The sequence below is a fragment of the Lepidochelys kempii genome, chromosome 10 (genome assembly GCF_965140265.1).
Source record: "Lepidochelys kempii isolate rLepKem1 chromosome 10, rLepKem1.hap2, whole genome shotgun sequence".
Lineage (NCBI taxonomy): Eukaryota > Metazoa > Chordata > Testudines > Cheloniidae > Lepidochelys > Lepidochelys kempii.
Genome location: NC_133265.1, coordinates 18,384,201 through 18,399,330, shown reverse-complemented (window position 1 = coordinate 18,399,330; position 15,130 = coordinate 18,384,201). Strand labels below are relative to the sequence as shown.

Sequence of the window (15,130 nt, the reverse complement as noted above, 5' to 3'; positions counted from 1 at the left end):
ACTACTACATGCAAACCTTTCCGTCCAAATGTTGTGTTGAGTATGGACTCCACATAAGTTTTGTATTGTTTAGTGAATGAGTGATCAATTTACTACCTGATCAGTACCTTCATTTGAGATGTACCATTCCATGGTCCACAAGGTAATTACTGATAGGCGAGTTGGAGCCCTATATAAGATGACAGGTTTCAGAGGGGTAGCCATGTTAGTCTGTATCAGCAAAAACAACGAGAAGTCCTTGTGGTACCTTAGAGACTAACAAATTTGTTTGGGCATAAGCTTTCATGGGCTAGAACCCACTTCATCAGATGCATGGAGTGAAAATACAGGAACAGGTATAAATACATGAAAAGGATGGGGGTTGCTTTACCAAGTGTGAGGTCAATCTAACGAGATAAATCTATTAACAGCAGGATACCAAGGGAGGAAAAATAACTTTTGAGGTGGTAAGAGAGTGGCCCATTACAGACAGTTGACTCCATGCATCTGATGAAGTGGGTTCTAGCCCACGAAAGCTTATGTTCAAATACATTTGTTAGTCTCTAAGGTGCCACAAGGATTCCTCGTTGTTTTTGCTAAATAAGATGGTAACCTACTAGCTTCAGGAATCTTGATGACTCTGCAGTTGTCTAAAATTTGTCAGATTTATTTTACACAGAGAGAATCTTACCAAATGACATCAGAACTACTCCAGAACTATGAAAAGTTTGGTTTACTTCAGAAATAGAATCTATGTTTGGTACCTGTTTGTCTAAGTAGAACAAACATAAGTGAGTTTCCCCTGAGATCCCTCACTGCAAATCAGGTCATGAGAAGGTGAAAAGACTCTGATAAATAAAATGTACAGTGAAACCTAAATCAATTTTCAGTAAATATTTTTAATATCAGATAGAAGAACTGAGGAAAATGAACTGCTCATCTATCAGAAGTAATAGAGAGTCTGCTTTAAGCTATATCTTAACATCTGGATGGATGGAAAATCGTAGTCATTACTATGAGAACAAACAAGGATAGAGGAAATATGCACTCCACATGGATTCATCTTTATCCATACCATAGTGATAAAAAATCCCGCACTTGTACAATCTTAATGAGAATTAGCAGTGATTTGTCCAACCTTGTTCTAGTGTTTGAATACCAACAGGCATACATAGACTTTATTCATAATTCTTTCTTTGATGAGAAAGGCATGTTAACACTGGGGAAAAGAGAATAATTAGATAACCTAAACAACCAGACAGCTAACTTCTATCTGGTAGGATCTTGATATGGCATTGATTCCTATGCTAGCAGATTCTTCCTGTGTGGAACAAACCGATTATTTCCGAGAGATTGTTGATCCCCAAATACATGGTATCCTACATCAGGTTTGCATGATAAGAAAGACTATTGCTCTTCTTCTTCTGATCTTCAGTGAGATCTCTGGTTCTGAAGAAAAAAGTAAACGTGGACAAGAGCTCCCTTGGTCCTAACTGAGAGTGGCTACTGCTCCATGTTTTAGTCTCGTGGGTAAAAATACAAAAAGAAGAATTGTAGTTTTGCTTGGACGCCCTTAGGTCTAAAAGCCAACCAATTTTACTACTAATACCAAGACAGGAAGTGGCAACTCCAATCCATAAAATTCATCCGTTCTTTACTTAGCCAGCCAACTGTGATGGTGTTCTCTTGAATGGGGGAGTTCAGATAGATAGTAGTTTTTCTTCCCCTGTTTAAAGGGGAATGTAGGGCTCCTTCTGGAAGACTGGTTGGCTAGATTTTCCCTGCTGTTTAAGACATATGGAGCATGAGAAAGATTACGGTTAGTCATCATTGACTACTAGATCAATGGTTTGAGACCATTGTGGATTGTCACTCTGTTCTGGTAAACTATTAATTGGTCATTTCACCCTAGGAGACCACACTCCTTGTACTATTCTGGTTGGGAAAGGTGCTTCCCAACCTTCCAGACAGGTCTTGATTGTTGTAGCTGCCCTGCCTGGTTTAAAAAAAAGGCATTTGAGAATCTGTTTCTCATCAGCCATTAGTTCAGAGTCTTAAAACTTTGAGGAAGATAGGTGATTGGGCATCTTTATGAAAAGGAAATGGCAAGGAAAACTTGACGCAGTCTAATGTACATCTTGTTTCTGGCCAGCATGTCTATACATCCCCAAAAGCTCAAAGAATTTCAAAAAGGCTTTTGGAGAACATGTTACTTCCTCATTGTAATTTCTTTCTTGGAACTGAGCACAATGTATTCAGCTGTACTATAGCCATGTAGACTGAATTCATTTTCCTTTTCGCTTGGCTTATCTGGAAGTCATGGTCTTAAGAAATGGGAAAGCACACCATATATCCAGTGAGGAGTGTTGAAGGAACCACAGTCAGCTCCTGGTGTTGCTAATGCAAGAGCTGAAATTTCTTCCATGAAATTCCCACTCTAGGAACTGGAATCCCTGCTACAAGAAGATCACTCTAATTTGAGAAGCCTTTGGCTGCTGGACTTATTTGGCAGCTGCTCTGCAAAGATTACCTGCCAATGTCCCATACATGGCTGAGCTACAGAGATAGGAGAGCAGGGTGTAAGGGCACTGTAATGACTCATCTGAAAACAGAAAATCACAAATCTCTGACCCACTGTGGAAGGAAGGAGAGGAACAGGATGAGTAGTTTTGCTCAAAGTTTTCTTTTGCCTTGTCAGCCAGTTTCTGTAGCATTTGAGTTGCAGAGAAACAGGTCACCGGAGCCTTAGAGAGAAACTACTTTTCTGAAATGCACTCTGTACTAGTTATACTATAGTTAGGAATAAGAATATAAGTACTCTTTAGTAACTAATTTAGAAATGTCTTGAATAAGGCAGTGCTAAACTTGCGCAGAGGGATTTCTGTCACCAATTGCAGCTCTGGAGGTAGAGCAAACTGGCAGGCTCTTCAGTTTTAACTTGTAGATCTAAAGTTAACAGAAATAACTAAACCTGTAGTAATTAAATCTTCATCTCTTGACTTCCTGGTGTCTCATCTTGTGTGTCTATCCTTTTGTTTGTAATCTCTTCAGAGCAAGAACTGTACATTTATTTCTCAATTAAAATGCAGCTGTGCTGTTTTATATACAAAAAGAAACGACAATATGAAACTGCAAAAAGACAGTTTACTGGTTTAGATAGACGTACTTCATTTCTCCATGAAAAAGTCTTCCAGTTTATAATTCTGTTAAAAACAGCTTTCTTTCAATTTGATTAATAAATGAAATATTGACCTTTATTACATAATAAAATGTTGAGACTGCCAGTTAGTTGAGCCTAAATCGTATGCTGAAAACCAAGTCAGAAGGACAAAATGAACATGAAGTTGTGCAAAGCAAAGCGTTAAACACAGGACACCTGCAAAAGACTTTGTTTGCAAAATAGGGAAGTTTCTGCAACATGCTAATTACCCCTCATAGTAAGACAACCTCCATATTTAAACAACTGTAAAGAAACCACATTCAGATCATGGCAAACAAAGAAATTAAAAATAAAATCCTACCACAAAAAAATTATTCTATATTTCAAAGGATACACCAAGTTTTAACATAACTTGCTAAGAGATTACACCACCAATTAGTGAACTCTCCCCAATAAAAAGTTGCCCTCAAACTGTTGAGTCCAAAGACAGATGAAATATGAACAGATGTGTACTAGTCACAGATGGTTACTTTTAAATTTCATTTTTTAAAGACTGTAGTTTTTGCACTTTAAGAAGCAACTTAGAGCTGTGGCTTGCTCAAGAGAAACATACATACTATTAAGAATATTCTGCTAATACTGAAAAATATTCTCTCTTCTCACCCCTAAATTCTATTACTAGAGACATGAGACTTAAAACAGGGACAGCTATTAGTCATTCATCTACTTATGGCTCATCTGAAGAGATCAGAAAGGGCAGGACATTCTTGTTGTTAAGGAACTAGACTGGGACTCAGGAGGTCTAGGTTTAATTCCTGGCTCTGCCACAAAATCTCTATTTGAATAAGTCAGTCTGTGTCCCCATTTTCTAATCTGTAAAATGGAGATAGTATTCTTCTCTCACAGCTTTTGTCTGTCTTGCCTAAAGTAGACTAAACTATCTGGGGCAAGGACTGTCCATTACTATTTGTTTATAAATTGCGTAGCACAGTCAATTTTGGTGGAGGCCTTTAGGAACCACTAATTACACCTCTACCCCGCTATAACGCGGTCCTCGGGAGCCTAAAAGTCTTACTGTCTTATAGGTGAGACCGTGTTATATCGGGGTAGGGAGAGGAAAACCAAGCTCCCCGTCCCAGCTCATCTCCGCTCCGCCTCCTCCCCTGAGCCCACCGCCGCTGCTCCGCTCCTCCTCTTCCTCCCAGGCTTGCTGCGCCAATCAGCTATTTGGTGCGGGAAGTCTGGAAAGAAGGTGGGAGAGAAGCAGAGCGGCGGCAGCGGGTTCAGGGGAAGAGGCAGAGGCGGAGCACAGGTGATCTGGGGCTGGAAGAGGTTCCTCTGCGCCCCCCCGCCCCAGCTCACCTTCGTTCTACCCCCTCCCACAAGTGCGCCGCAGCTCCTCTTCTCCCCTTCCCAGGCTTGCCGCGTCAATCGCGGCAAGCCTGGGAAGGGGGAGAAGCGGAGCTGTAGCGCACTCATGGGAGGGGGCGGAGCGGAGGTGAACTGGGATGGGGGAGCCGCAGCAAGTAAGGGGGGGGAGGGGGGAGGCTCAGAGGAACCACTTGTGGTAACATGAATTCTGATATCACAAGGTAAAACAGCCCTGCTCCCCGGAGCGCTGCTTTACCGCGTTATATCCGAATTCATGTTATATCAGACCACATTATATCGGAGTAGAGGTGTAATTATAACAATCAGCTGTTGTTGGACTAAGTAACACAACTGTAGATAGTGTTTATAACTTCATTTAGTCATAAAACAAATCCTATTTTCATGCAAACACTGTTCAAATTAAACCATCATAAAAATAAGGCTGAAAATCTGTTCAACTTCACATAGGAAGTCTCTGATGTAGTGGGAGCAGAGCCCATGACTGATTCCCATCTTGCTCTTATCACTAAGTAGACCACGCTCCTCACTTTAGAAGATAAACTGAGCTGTCAAATTAGAAAGTCATATTTTCATGTTCTCTTTTTCCCATGTAACAATATAGCCAAAACATGTGTTTTTAAATTGTGTATTTTTCCCCAAATACTTTTAATCTGCAGTCAACCTACCTTTGGAAGTTTACAATTTTACACTTCAAAATAATTTACTGTTATTCTTCCTGTAAACACATAGCATTCTTACCCTGTGATTTCCTCATGTCTTTTGTGGCTAAAGCACGATTTCCATGCTGAACACTGGTAAAATCAGGGTTGGTCACATTGTTAACTCTCAGCTCTTGCCCCACCGACTTCCGACCATAAGTATTTTCCCCAGATCCTCCATTGACATTGTAGCCACCTGGGAAAAAATTGGTTTGAAATCAGAACGTTATTGCATTGTCTATTTAGTACTGCGTTATACCAATGTAATAAAGTGTTTAAATAATTAAAAGGCTTCCAGTTTTAATTATGAAAAAAATTGAATTTGTTATTTGGCTTGATTTTAGACTTTCATATGCAAAAGTGCTTTGCTAGGTCCTTTGAGTTTCTGGGTCACTTGTTCAGACTAAATTAAAGGGACACTATCAAACTGAAATTAGAGTTAAAAAAAATCAAAGTTCAATTTTCAAAATAATACATATGTTTGAGTTTTTTAAAATCCCTTAAAAAGATTAAGGGTGTTATTTATGCTTAGAGAGGTCTTCTGGGTGGGCTTGAGTGTAAACAGGCTTAGGGCCCACCCATCCTCTGTGCACTTACCCACCTGTTCCTTGCTGCCTGCTTATTTCCAGTTCCAGACCTGCTGCTGCTATTAACAGGTAAGCATTATCTTGTACACTCTGGGAAATGGTGAAAAAACACTGAGAGGAAGTTCTCCAGTTTCAGTCATAAAGATGTTAGGGGTTATTTGTAGCAATAGCCAGTAAAAAAAATTCCAGGTAGAAATACTTAAAAGGGACATTGTCAATTTGAAAAATTGCATGTGTCAACGAATATCCTCACTCACACATGGTGTACTAACAAATCTATTATTTGGAAAAACATTTTTAAATTTGGAACAGAGTCTATTCCAGGTGTTCTCAAATTGGGGGGTCATGACTCCTCAGGGGGTCACAAGGTAATGTGGGGATTGCGAGCCGTCAGCCTCCACCCCCAAACACCACTTCACATCCAGCATTTATAACAGTATTGAATATTTTTTTTAAGTATTTCTAATTTGTAAGGGAGGGCGGGGAGAGGGTCGGGTCGCATTCAGAAGCTTGCTGACCAATACAAAAAATTGAGAACCACTGGTCAACTCTAAGTGCACAACGTATACTTAAACTGGAAACACTTCCACTATCAGTTAAATAAAATTTAAAATGCTGTCACGGCCTTAAATTCTAAAAACCTTTCTGAACTAACATTTTTCCCTAATGGATCATGTTCCTTAAAAGCCTGCACATTTCCAGGCTATACAAGCCCTGGAAGTTAATTAGATACTGATTCACCATTGATCAGCCAACCCAGAAGAAAGGATGGTCTCTTGTGCATGACCCGCCCAATGCCCTGCAGCGCCTCCTCATGGTACTGCACAGCCCAGTGGTGTTCATACTGTCCTATGGTGACAGCCAAATGCCACTGCCATTCTGAAAGAACCAGTTCTCTGAGAATTGACATAGTGAATGGAAGAAACCTTCTGCTCCATCATGTCTCCTGCAGCACTTTGTGTGGGGGACTTTCCTCTGCCCATCTCTCCGCAGGATTGCCAATTTGTACAGGGTAAAGAATAGTCTATTGGGCCTTCACAATCCTTTGTCTGATTGGCAAGAACTCAATCTTGAAGCTCAGACATGGAAAGAAAATTTCAGGCCATGCAGGCAACCTTTTAACATTTCTTCCCTACCTGACCCCTCCAGTCAACCAGGGAAGAACTCATCTAGATTTTTTGACACAAGATCACCAATGGTCGATAGGCCCTCTCTCAGCAACACCACTTCCAGAAGCCAAACTGCCTCACAATATAAGGAAGATGAAAAACAAATATGACTATTACGCAGACCATCTTCCAGCAGCCATAGCAGTTGCTTGGAACAGGTATGTCTTTTAAAGCTGCAGGAATTAGGAAATTTAAAAACTGAAGTCCAAATGATGTTGAGATGCAGTGGACCCAAAGAGCAATTATAAAGCTTCTCTCCAAGAGCTGTGCATCTGAGATGTTAACGAAAATTTCACCATTCCCTCAGGACCCAACAAATTTCTGTACAGAGACCTATAACTTCCTTACTTTGAAACTATGTACAGTATATTATGTAATTAACTGGAAAATTATAGTAAAGGATAATCTTTTATTATGTATTTTTATTTGATCTACAACTTCTCTCTCTCATTTTTTTCAGTTCAAACAGAAAGAATATATGTCATCAAGGCTTTTTTGCCACAAGTAAAGCAACACTCCACTCTGGAGTTTCCTTGTTTGGTGAAGGCAGTTTTAAGAGAAATAACAGATGCAAAACCTGCAGATGTATCTCCACTGGATTTATGGCTCATTACAACAATCTGTAAACTACTACACCTCTTTTCTCCTACGACTCTAGAGATGTTAACAACTCACTTCACCTTGAATGGTCTCTTGCACCACAGGTTACTCCTTATCTGTCCCCCTCTTTTATTTAGCTGTGACACTGCATACCTTCCCCAGATCTGAATAAGAGCTGTGTATAAGCTTGAAAGTTGATCTCTTTCACCACTAAAAGTTGATCTAATAAGAAATATTACCTTGTCTGTCTAATATCCTGGGACCAACATGGCTACAACACTTCTTTTAATTGTTATGTTTATAATACATTTTATGGTTAAGTGACAGTATACCACAATAAAATTCAAGACTAAAAGCATGTAATTTAATTGAAAGTGACAGGTAACATCTGACTTCACACCAAACCAAAGCCACATTTAAATATCCACCTTCCAAAATATCCACTTTGTCATACAGATAAGGAGGAACAGGATATGACCGGGGGGGGGGGAGGGAGGGAGGGAGTGTGGCACATGGAGCTGCTGGGGGTCATATAGACTGGGATTCAGAAGGGCTGGGGGGGAGGGGAGAGGAGACTGGAGCACCGGCACAGGAGCTAGTGGGGTGACAGTACTGAGGCAGGGGTGAATGAGAATGGGGGTGCAGGGACACATGGGGGACAGGAGAAGAGGGGTGGCTGAGTGAAGGCGCCGGGACACAGATGACGGGGACAGATGTGCCTGACTGAATGGGAGAGGCTAGGGGCTGGCCAGGGTCTGCATGAGGGAGGCTCACTGACTCCCTTACACCCCCCCACTCCCAAAAAACCGTTCCATACATCTCCCACCCACACCCAACAACCCTCCAAGTTCACACCTAGGGTTCTTCCCAGCAATTATTTCCCTCTCCCTCAGCTCCTCTGTTACCCTGACTCCCCCAAACCTTTGCACTGCTTCTGAGGGGTGCAGGAAATATGTTCCTATACTGTAGTTTAAATGAATTATTTCTCAACGTTCTGTGTTAATATGCCTAGTAAGGAATCTATTTGTCAAAAAATATTTCCCGAATCTTTTTTGTCATCTGTATTGTTACAGACATACTTGCTGACAGGTATTTTGAAAGAAATTACCAAAATAATTGGCGCTCACATGATTATATTGTGTTATTCTGACAAATAAAATATGCAGAATTTTACAATATTGTCCATATAATTTTTAATATTTTGGTGCAAAATTCCACCAGGAGTAATTAAATATGTTAATATTACAGTGTTTTTCATTTTAGCAGAACCATGCAGACAACATTGTGTGCAATGGTGGAAATTTAGTATACAGGGGAATAGCTTGCTGCTGTGAAAGTTTGTGGAATGAACTTCCAGTACCCTCATAATCAAACGAAATGTTACCTGCCTACAACAGGGAGGAAAAGAGGAAATGTACTCTTCCCCTCCTTGCCAAACACCACCTCCTAGACTATTGCTCAAGAGTGGTGTAACCTCTCAAATCTTGTTACAGGATTGAAACATTCCACCAATGGCAGTCCGATGATCACTACTGAGTCAAAATTGTGAATGAATAGAAACGATCCATTTGTGACAATTATCTGTCTACAGGCTATTAGCTTGACTATTTCTTGGACAGAACATAACTTATTCTGATCAGGTTAAATATACATGTACTAGTTCACACACAAGCAGCCACAAGTACCTGGACCTCTATAGGCAGACTCAGTGGAGAGAAGTCTGTAATGTAGACATACCCAAAAAATCACTAGTGCAAAGACCAGAGCAAAAAACAAAGCTAGACAGAAATATGGATTTCTTGTCATCATAAAATGCGAGTTCCTTTAGTGGATAAGATAAGAATGTGGAGGTATGTATCCTTTAAGTCCACTAGAATGAAATACTTCCCAAGCCTGATTACCAAAATCAGTGTTTGGTCATTTCCACAGTATAGACTTTCACAAAGAAAACTACAAAACTATGATTTTTCTGAACTTGCGGGAGGGGAGGTGGGGGGAATCATGGACTTTTCTAACTCAGACCCTTTCCTACTAGGGAATTTTTAGTGCACACAGCAGAGTCAATCCATGCTAGTTACTGCACAACACTGGTGGATTTTAGAATTCAAATTATTCTAGTGCACGTTGCTGTGCTGCGTAGACAAGCTGTTAGAATCTAGAGAACCTTCCCAATCAGAAAACAGCTATAAAGTTGAAGGAGACAAATGTCACTTTTTTATATAGATATAGGAACATACTTCATACTTTCTCCAAGCACCATGAAGTGTTTTATCTACCAACTTCATAATACTGTGGGACAAACAGATATCACACCAATTTTATAATAAAGGTAAGCTGAGGCAGAAAGAAGTTAAACAATTTGCTCAAGATTACAGCGAGCGGCAAAGTACAGACTAGATCCCAGAAGTAAATTCCAAATCCACTGCTAGGATCACTAGAAAAATAGTGATTCCCATAAGAGATCAGACCTACGGTCCATCTATTTCAGTAACCTACTGCCAACAGCAACCAGTACCAGGTATTTCAGAGGAAGGAGCCAGAAAGCCATAGCAGACAATTATGAAATAACAGAACCACAGCAAAGTTTCTTTCTAATCAGTCAATTAATACCTGTTTTTTTATTTTATATAATGCAACTCTGGATTTTCTCATTATCCATATCAAATGTCTAATATTTTTTGAATCTTGCTATGTTTTAGACTCAGTTATATCTTGTGGCAATCAGTTTCACAGATTAACTACGCTTTATGTAAAGACAATCCCTCTTATCAATTTTAAGTTTTCTGCCTTTCAGGGTTTTTTTGGATATCCCCTGGTGCTTTACACATGAAACAGAAATCCATATACCTTTTTCTTCATTCTGTATGTCAGTGTGGACTCTGATATCATCGTGTCTTTGTCGAGACACCACAGCTGAATTTGAGGGTTGTAATCCATAGGAGGCAGAGCTGCCCCGGTCTCTGGATGCAGGGTATTTTAAACTGTCTTGATCAGCTGATGCACTGTCAGATCTACAAAAAGAAAATTATTTTTATGTAAGAGTACACTAAAAGAGGGGTTCACATTTATGAACACAGCTCACATTTAAAAACAATCCAATAATCTTCTTAGAAAGAAAAATAAGACTACACTGTATACCCTAGCTACTTGTAGAAGAAGCAAGCACCTTAAACTTGTGCCTTGAATCAGAACTGAGTAAGCACAGTTACAGAACACAAAGGTAATGTGTTCTAGCGGGTCAATGCCCCACTGTAAGAACTACGGTCAAGTTCTCAGACTTGGATGGACTGCATGGAATGTCAGATCTTGATCAATTCGGCAAGAAAGAAGAGATGGACAAAAAGAGAAAAGCAGATTGAGCTCTCTGTCACACACCCACCCCAGCCAGGAACAAACACCATGTAGTTAACTGTGGAGGAACTAAGAACTGCTCCAAGGTAATTCCTCCCTGTAAGCAGACATATTGTTTGCGATGAGCTGCATAATACTGAGATGAGATTTAAAGGGAAAGTGACTGTGGAAGAATTAAACCTGCAAAGTAAGAACTGTTACCCTTTTCAAGGGTCAAGAAATTACAAATGACTTTTCAGGCAATTCCTTTGCAGAATGAAGTTTAATTTGTGATGTCCCAGAATTGGAGATTTTAAAAAACCAAATCATAATAAGACTATCACACTAATACGTCTCAAAATAATTATATAATAAGAATTTTTACCAAATATTTTCAGTACCTCTCAAGTATAATGCAAAAGTATAGCAGCAAGTTTAACGTTAGGAAGTTATTTAGCATACACAGGATAACTACAAAACAAGAAACTGAGGAAAGACTATAAAGGTGCATTACTTTCATTAAGTGTGTTGGATATACTTTATGTCATGCTAAATAACTTTGGGGGGGGAAGAGTGGGGGGAGTGACAAACCGAAACATCATTCATTTTCTCCCCATATATGTCAAGTGAATTTGACTTTGAATGCTGTAACTTCATTTAATATTCTGAAGTTATTGGTTTTGCATATCCAAGTCCAGTATCTTAAGTTAATTAAGACCAGACTCTTAAATGCTTTCTTATAAGTAGCATTGGAGGTTTTAGGTTAAATCAAGTGAAACTATAACCAACAAAAATGATTTTTATACAACACACTGAATGATACCTGAGTTTACATTGCTGAAAATTATTCACAGAGGGGGCTGTTCAGCAAGCCATAAAGATCTCCCATACTCATTATGAGCTTTTGTTTATATTTAATAATTCAAGAAAAAAATGATAGTCTAATTTTTCTACTCTTAAATATAAACCCCCCAAAAAATCAGAAGAGAAAATATGACAAATCCTCAATGGTCTTCCAATAAAAACGAAACAGGTCACTATGGTAAGAGCCAAGAGGCAAATTCAAAACAGTGGAATTAAATACACTTTGCAGGCAAAAAGGTTACCAAACCAAGAAATAGTAAGAGATTTATTTCTTCAACCATTTCTTAAAAGATGCCCTCAAAGATCAGCTTCCCAATCTACAAAACAGAATAACAGTCGAGGGTTAGTGCTTGTCAAGCACTTTGCAGGTGAAAAAACCACTAAAAATATTATTGGGGATTTAAAAAAAAAAAAAAAACATCTGTTTTCCTGAATTCCCCAATGCCCACCCCAAATTACAATTTTGTCCCCAGTCTACAGACTCAAGTAGCTAAGAGTCCCAATTAATACTTTCCTATTGCAACACAGACAGATGTCCCTTAGGCCCAAATCCTGATCCAACAGGGAAAGCCTGAACAAAAGACTTTGCTCATGAGAACTAACTGTGGGCTGTGAACATGCCCACACAACTGGACTACAGTCACTACTACAGCATATGGTATTAAGTAGCAAATGAAGCCCATTTTATGCCACATGTATCTGTATCATACTCCAACTCCACTTACATGGCCCTTGCACATTTTCTCCCTCCAGGGTAAACTGCAGAAATTTCTAGTTCACGCTCAGGGAGATGGAGAATGTCCCATATAGCGTGTCTGCTGTCTCAGCCACCCAATGCAACAGAGCAGCAGATTTTCACTTGCTTTGAGCTTAAACACCCAAAAGTTTCATAACAGTTGGCTCCTCTGATAACCATGACCTTCCAGTACAGTACACTGTACTATCTCGTACTGTCAAAATGGGTTGAATTTGGGGTAGCATGGACGCAATCAGACGGTACTGGCCTCTGGGAGCTATCCCAGAGTGCTCCATTGCGACCGCTCTGAACAGCACTCTCAACTCAGATGCACTGGCCACATAGACAGGAAAAGGCCCGCAAACTTTTGAATTTCATTCCTGTTTGACCAGCGAGGCAAGCGGCAGGTGAGTGCAGAGCTCATCAGCAGAGGTGACCATGATGGAGTCCCAGAATCGCAAAAGAGCTCCAGCATGGACCGAACGAACAGGAGGTACGGGATCTGATCACTGTACGGGGAGAGGAATCCATGCTAACAGAACTCTGTTCCAGTTTTCGAAATGCCAAAACATTTGTCAAAATCTCCCAAGCCATAACAGGGACCCGAAGCAGTGCCGCGTGAAACTTAAGGAGCTGAGGCAAGCCTACCAGAAAACCAGAGAGGCGAACAGCCGCTCCCGGTCAGAGCCCCAAACATGCCGCTTCTATGATGAGCTGCATGCCATTTTAGGGGGTTCAGCCACCACTACCCTAACCGTGTTGTTTGACTCCTTCAATGGAGATGGAGGCAACATGGAAGCAGGTTTTGGGGATGAGGAAGATGAAGATGAGGAGGCTGTAGACAGCTCACAGCAAGCAAGCGGAGAAACTGGTTTTCTCGACAGTCAGGAACTGTTTCTCACCCTGGACCTGGAGCCAGTACCCCCCGAACTCACCCAAGGCTGCCTCCTGGACCCACCAGGCAGAGAAGGGACCTCTGGTGAGTGTACCTTCTTAAATAGTATACATGGTTTAAAAGCAAGCGTGTTTAATGATTAATTTGCCCTGGCATTCGCGGCCAGTACAGCTACTGGAAAAGTCTGTTAATGTGTCTGGGGATGGAGCGGAAATCCTCCAGGGACATCTCCATAAAGCTCTCCGAGATGTACTCCCAAAGCCCTATCAAAAGGTTTCTGGGGAGGGCAGCCTTATTCCGTCCACCATGGTAGGACACTTTAGCACACCAGGCCAGTAGCACGTAGTCAGGAATCATTGCAGAACAAAGCATTGCAGCGTATGTTTGCTGGCATTCAAACAACATCCGTTCTTTATCTCTCTGTGTTATCCTCAGGAAAGTGATATCATTCATGGTCACCTGGTTGAAATAGGGTGCTTTTCTTAAGGGGACATTCAGAGGTGCCCGTTCCTGCTGGGCTGTTTGCTTGTGGCTGAACAGAAATGTTCCCCGCTGTTAGCCATGGAGAGGGGGGAGGGACTAGCCATTGGTGGGGGAAGGCAAAATGCAACCTTGTTAACAAAAGCACATGTGCTATGTATGTATGTTAACAGCAAGGTTTACCATGAAAAAGAGTGTACCCATTGTTCTAGAAAAGGTGTCTTTTTAAATACCACTGTCCCTTTTTTTCCCTCCACCAGCTGCATGTATTTCAAGGATCACAGGATCTTCTCCTTCCCAGACGCTAGCGAAGATTAGAAGGCGAAAAAAACCGCACTCGCAATGAAATGTTCTCTGACCTCCCATACTGACAGAGCACAGACGAATGCGTAGAGGCAGACAATGTCAGAGTGCAGGAAAGTACAAAATGACCGGGAGGAGAGGTGGTGGGCTGAAGAGAGGGCTGAAGCTGATAGGTGGCAGCAGTGTGATGAGAGGAGGCAGGATTCAGTGACGAGGCTGATGAAGGATCAAACTAATATGTTCCAACATATGGTTGAGCTGCAGGAAAGGCAGCAGGAGCACAGACCGCCGCTACAGCCCCTGTGCAACCAACCGCCCTCCTCCCCAAGTTCCATAGCCTCCTCACCCAGATGCCCAAGAACGTGGTGGGGGGGTCCCCCTCTGGCCACCCAGCCACTCCACCCCAGAGGATTGCCTAAGCAACAGAAGGCTGGCATTCAATAAGTTTTAAAGTGCTGTGTGGCCTTGTCCTTCCCTCCTCCACCACCCCACCCGGTGCTTCCCTCCTCCACCATCCCTTCCGAGCTACCTTGGCAGTTATCCCCCTATTTGTGTGATGAATTAACAAAGAACGCATGAATGTGAAGCAACAATGACTTTATTGCCTCTGCAAGTGGTGATTGAAGGGAGCAGGGAAGGGTGGTTAGCTTACAGGGAAGTAGAGTGAACCAAGGGGGGGTGGGTTCATCAAGGAGAAACAAACAGAACTTTCACACCATAGCCTGCCCAGTCATGAAACTGGTTTTCATAGCTTCTCTGATGTGTACCGCGCCCTCCTGTGCTCTTCTAACTGCCCTAGTGTCTGGCTGCGCGTAACCAGCGGCCAGGCGATTTGCCTCAACCTCCCACCCCGCCATAAACGTCTCCCCCTTACTCTCACAGATATTGTGGAGCACACAGCAAGCAGTAATAACTGTGGGAATATTGGTTTTGCTGA

The 15,130-nt window shown here is 41.4% G+C and overlaps 1 protein-coding gene across 1 annotated transcript in view; it reads right to left on the bottom strand.

Moving 5' to 3' along the window:
- SMG1 (SMG1 nonsense mediated mRNA decay associated PI3K related kinase) overlaps window positions 1-15,130 on the bottom strand; it is a 122,788-nt gene that overhangs the window by 92,327 nt on the left and 15,331 nt on the right. Inside the window, exons 2-3 of the mRNA XM_073362322.1 lie at window positions 10,433-10,596; window positions 5,270-5,425 (exon numbers count right to left, since the gene is read on the bottom strand). Coding sequence (XP_073218423.1) covers window positions 5,270-5,425; window positions 10,433-10,596 — 320 coding nt within the window. The remainder of the gene's footprint in view (window positions 1-5,269; window positions 5,426-10,432; window positions 10,597-15,130) is intronic.